The sequence below is a fragment of the Impatiens glandulifera genome, chromosome 5 (genome assembly GCF_907164915.1).
Source record: "Impatiens glandulifera chromosome 5, dImpGla2.1, whole genome shotgun sequence".
In the NCBI taxonomy this organism is placed as follows: domain Eukaryota; kingdom Viridiplantae; phylum Streptophyta; class Magnoliopsida; order Ericales; family Balsaminaceae; genus Impatiens; species Impatiens glandulifera.
Window position 1 is genome coordinate 37,722,509 of NC_061866.1, and position 5,359 is coordinate 37,727,867.

The 5,359-nt window shown below is 30.3% G+C and overlaps 1 protein-coding gene across 1 annotated transcript; it reads left to right on the top strand.

Moving 5' to 3' along the window:
* The first annotated feature begins 3,050 nt into the window (after positions 1–3,050).
* LOC124940282 (peroxiredoxin-2B-like) lies at positions 3,051–4,187 on the top strand. The gene is made up of 3 exons (XM_047480789.1): positions 3,051–3,205; positions 3,750–3,829; positions 3,918–4,187. Exons 1-3 carry the CDS (start codon positions 3,051–3,053, stop codon positions 4,169–4,171), a joined length of 489 nt encoding a protein of 162 aa, XP_047336745.1. The 3' UTR covers positions 4,172–4,187.
* Positions 4,188–5,359: the final 1,172 nt, after the last annotated feature.

A 5,359-nucleotide genomic window follows, 5' to 3' on the forward strand; every position in this document is an offset into this window, starting at 1 on the left:
CTTTACTTTGTTCTTCATAGAAACACCAATACTCTTTTGGAAAAATCATTAACGAAATTAACAAAATAATGTTTACTTCTAAGAGATGGGATCTTGGTAGGCCTCTAGACATCTGAGTGCACATAGTCCAAATTATCCTTGGTGTTATGGATAACAATGTCAAAATTTACTCGTCTTTGTTTTTCTAGAGCACAATGTTCACAAAAATCTAATTCACAAACTTTTGTACCTCTTAGCAATCCTTCTTTGACAAGAGTTTGCATGAATTTCTCACCAGGATGTCCCTAACACATATGTTATACCTTTGTTGCCTCTAAATCCTTATTGATGTCTAAAGTTGATACAATTATTGGTGTCTCATTAATTGTACTACCTTAATAGCAATACAAATTATTATTTTTCCTGATTGCTTTCACATCACTAGTTCTCCAAAGATTATTTTAAGAATTTTATTTTATATTCTCACATGTAGGCCTTTGACTACAAGGCCCTAAAGAAATGAGATTTTTTTGCACATTCCGTATGTATTGAACATCTCTTACAATTATGGTGGATCTATCATCATTTTTCAGCTTGATTGAACCTATCTCTTTTGTTTTACATGTATTATCACTTCTCAAGTAAGAAACTCCACCATATAGTTTTGTAAAGTCAAATAACCACTCTCGAACTGGTGTCATATGATAAGTTTCGACCGAGTCCAACATCCACGTGTTAGGATCTGATGTTATGTGTGACATCACCAAAGAGAATTCTGAAACTACATCACTTTTGTTTTCTACAAAATTTGCATCTTTAGAAATTTTCTTTTTCTTCTTCAACTTTTTGCCATTATTCTCAATGTCCTTTTCTCATGACAAAAAGCACATTCATCTTTGTCAACTCTATTTTTCGATCTTCCTCCTCTCCCTTTTTATTTGCTTTGCCGACGACCCTTTCTATCAATGTTTCATATTCTATAACTATTTTGTTTTTCCTTTTGTCCTACTTCCTCAATTCGTGACAATATAAAACAAAACTTACATCATCAAGAGATACATTTCCTTTCTCATGATGTAACATTGTTTATAAATATTCAAATACACTAGGAAGGTACGATAACCACATCAAAGCCAAATTTTAATCCTCAAATTTTACTTCAAGATTTGAATGATCTGCTACTTATTGATTAAACTTAGTGATGTGTTCATTTATGCTGGTACTGACTGATAATTTAACTAGAACAAACGTTTTTTTCATAAGATTTGACCTCTAATGCATGCCATAACTTATGTGCAGAAGTTTCCTTCTTGACGACATACTTCTGCTCTCTAGACAAGCACGGTCGAATTGTTCCACACACCAATTGATTTATGATACTCTATTCTTTTTCTTATATATCATCCGTTTTTTTTACCTCAATAACAACATCTTGACTCTATTGAAAATGCAATATAGAACCTCACCTTACCACATGTCAAAATGCATAGTACCACCAAATATTTCTACCGTAAATTTCAAATTCGACATTGGGGTCCTCGTTCATAATAACAAAGGAGTTGATTCCCTTTATGAAGACTCGGTCTTCATGCCAAGGATGAACTTTCGGCTCTGATACCACTTATTGTAGAAATTTGACTAGTAAAAGAAGAAACAAAAAGAAAGAACACGCTAAGGATTTTGATAACAGAGTTCGGCCAATTATTGTATACGTTTCCGAGCATTATGGCTATCAATTCATATGTAAGAAGATCTACAAATATTTCGTATATCAAATCAAAGGGACGATAGTTTATTTTATAAACTAAAAACTTTTTCTGTAATTCTAATTGTGAGGAGTTCTTTTATATACTAAAACACTTTCCTACTATCATCATCTGATGTGATGTAAGATTCTAATTATGCTAAAAAAAATTCTTATAAAAATCACTACCAAAATACTGTTTTTGATCGAAAGTGTTGAAAATGACCCCAAAAAATTCATGACAGAGAGGCAACACCGTCCCAATTCCAATTCTCTCCTTTTCAATTAAGACCACTTTCTCACTTATTTGTTATCAAAATAATAAGTTATCAAAATAATAAGTTATCAAAATTAATAAATAATTTTTTTTTCTTTTTTAATTTAATTTTATAATAAATACTCTCTTATTAAAATAAAAATAAAAATTAGATTCACCGAAATTTATTAAAAAAAACCGGGTTAATGACGGAAAAAATTTTCAAAACATGATATATATCCTAATTATTTCATATTTACCATTATTCTCTTTTTAGTTTCCTATTCAAGTTGATTGTAATTTTCCTGTAACTTCTTTCCCTTAATACATTTTTAGATAAAAAAAAATCATTCGACGTTATTTGCAAGCCCTCATGCTTAATTATAATAAACATATTTTTGTAAAAGAGATATTATAAGATAAATACAAATTAATTCAAAGAGTTTGTATTACATTGTAAGGAGAATTCTGTGAATCTAATAGAAGATAACACAATTTATTTTGATCAATTGTGTAATCTTCTAATAAATTCATAGAGTTTCAGCATCGATTTTGATTTCTGCATTAAGTTACAAATTTAATTTTAAATAGTGTAAACTTCAATCTACAAAGATTTATATGTTTAATATATTTATTTAGTTGGCAAATTAAATATAATAAATATAGATATGTATTTATTAGAAGATTTACACAATCTAAAATTAAATTAATTTATTATATATCTATCTTTGTAAATTTGGAAAATTAAATCATTATAGGCGATCATACATTAATTTACAAAATCCCTTTTAAATTGTGTAAATTTTCTAATAAATGTATAGAGATTTAAAACTTTATGAAAAATATTTACATAATTCAATTTTTTTTAAAGATTCATGCAATAATTTATATAATTAAAATTAACAAACAAATAAAGATTAAAAAAATGTCCAAAACAATTTGTAAAATAAAATAAACAAGTAAATTAAGAGTGCAACACATACTCACCTATATATATATATATAAAGATGAAATGAGGCATATTATTATACTAAGCAATTTGTAAGGTGTAGACAATAGACAAACAAAGATATGGCTCCAATAACGGTCGACGAATCAATTCCTGATGGTACACTCGCTTACTTCGACGAGAACGATCAGCTCCAAGAGATCTCCATCCATTCCCTTGCTTCCGGCAAGAAAATCATCATCTTCGCCGTTCCCGGTGCTTTCACCCCTACCTGCAGGTAAAATCATACGCACGCAATGCATTGAATTTTGGAGTGGCATAAAGTCGGAGCTAAAATTTGAAATCTACCTAGATTAAATTGTTTTTACAAAATTTATTCATAAAATATAATAATATTAAGTAAACAAACAAAATAAACCTAGTTTACTATCTCTAAATTTTTTAACAACGAATAACTGTTAATAACGAACAATATTTACCCATTATTGTTACCCTACATATAAAAAATATTTTTGCCTACTCAGGCTGGTAGCCTTGTACATTGTTCTGTGTTTGTGACATATGAATTTGACTTACAATCAGAAGCTTAGATCTCTAAGTTAGTCTAGCTCTGCATTTTTGCTACCATGGATATGATTTCTAGTTGATCATTGCTAATTATTGGTGCATTTTTGTTGAAACTTGGGTGGATGCGGAGGGAGCGGACAGATTATTATGAATTTTCTAAATAAAAAGAAGAATATGCGTCTGTTTTTGTTGTGCTCGTATCCATCAGTGGTATGCTAATTAATTAATTCATTCATATTTCTTGTCAATGGCAGCATGAAGCATGTGCCTGGTTTCATCGAGCAAGCAGAGGCGCTCAAGTCAAAGGGTGTTGATGAAATCTTGTGCATCAGTGGTACTTTACTTTGTAAATTATATTATTGTCTTGCAATTTCATACTAGTGCGGAATTAATAAATTAATTATTAAGTTTTGAAATTACAGTGAATGACCCATTTGTGATGAAAGCTTGGGCCAAGACATATCCTGAAAACAAGCATGTGAAGTTCCTTGCCGATGGTTCAGGAACCTACACCCATGCCCTTGGCCTCGAACTGGACCTCACTGAGAAAGGGCTCGGTGTGCGCTCCCGCAGGTTTGCGCTGCTTGTTGAAGATCTGAAAGTGAAGGCTGCAAACATTGAATCCGGTGGTGAATTCACTGTTTCAAGTGCTGAGGATATTCTCAAGGCTCTATGATCTGATCTGTGCTATTTTCTAATAAACTATGTTGCTTTTGTGCTTCACAATGTCCTTTGGTAGTTGAAATGATCTAAGTTAATAAACTTTCTACCTTTACCTAAATTAAAATGATTTATCTGCTATTATTTTTTTTATACTTTTTTTCTTCTATCAAATTTTATTTTTTAATTCCATCTAAATGCGCTTTACATTTAAGCGGGATCAGGTTGTCATGCTAGTTTGTCTTTAATTAAAATTTTTTATTAAAATTTAAAAAACAAATAAAGGTATTTTAATATATTATTGATCATTTGATTGATGTGAAAAAAAATTGTATTATTAAAATTAACATTAACCGTTGTAACTATAAAACAAAGGTAAAAATTAACGACATACATACAAAATAATTTTTTTAAAATTATTTCAATCATAAATAGTCGTTAAAAATTGAAACAAGTAAAAACACACCAGAACATTCTACAAACCTTAGAATTTATTTTTCGCATACTTTCTTTTTAAATTTAGGAAGTTAGTACAATTCTAATAATCATAATACGATTTAATTTATAAATGTGAGGTGATAATTGATTAGGTAATATTTAATCTATTAGATGGGTTCTTAAAATTTGAGTTATCTTTTGACACTAGTAGAAAAAGGTCTTCTGTAACGACTGCTAGTAACGGCGTTCGAACGCCCTTACTAATATTTTTTATCAGTAACGGCTATAATAAACCGTTACTATTATAACTACATTAGTAACGGTTATATAAACCGTTACAGATAGGTCCTCATTTAAAGTTTTTGGTGAGAGCTTTCAGTAACGGTTTCCTTCAAACGCCGTTACTAATAGCATATCTATAACGGTTTTCAAGAAAACTGTTACAGATAGTGAGCCGTCTTTTCTTATTCTCTTCTACTATCTGTAACGCTTATAGAGAAAACCGTTACAGATAGGGCGTCAATTAAAAATTTTCTCTCCTAGTATCAGTAACGGCTTTTGAAGAAAACCGTTACTGATAGCATATCTGTAACGGTTTTCAAGAAAACCGTTACAGATAGTGAGCCGTCTTTTCATCTTCTCTTCTACTATCTGTAACGGTTATAGAGAAAACCGTTACAGATAGGTTCTCAGTTAAAAGTTTTCTCTGCTAGTATCAGTAACGGCTTTTGAAGAAAATCGTTACTGATAGTGTATCTGTAACGGT

Coding starts and splice junctions, on each gene's coding strand:
- LOC124940282 (XM_047480789.1), top strand. CDS start 3,051: ATGGCTCCAATAACGGTCGACGAATCAATTCCTGATGGTACACTCGCT. Junction 3,206..3,749: donor GCTTTCACCCCTACCTGCAG/GTAAAATCATAC, acceptor TGTCAATGGCAG/CATGAAGCATGTGCCTGGTT. Junction 3,830..3,917: donor TGAAATCTTGTGCATCAGTG/GTACTTTACTTT, acceptor TTGAAATTACAG/TGAATGACCCATTTGTGATG.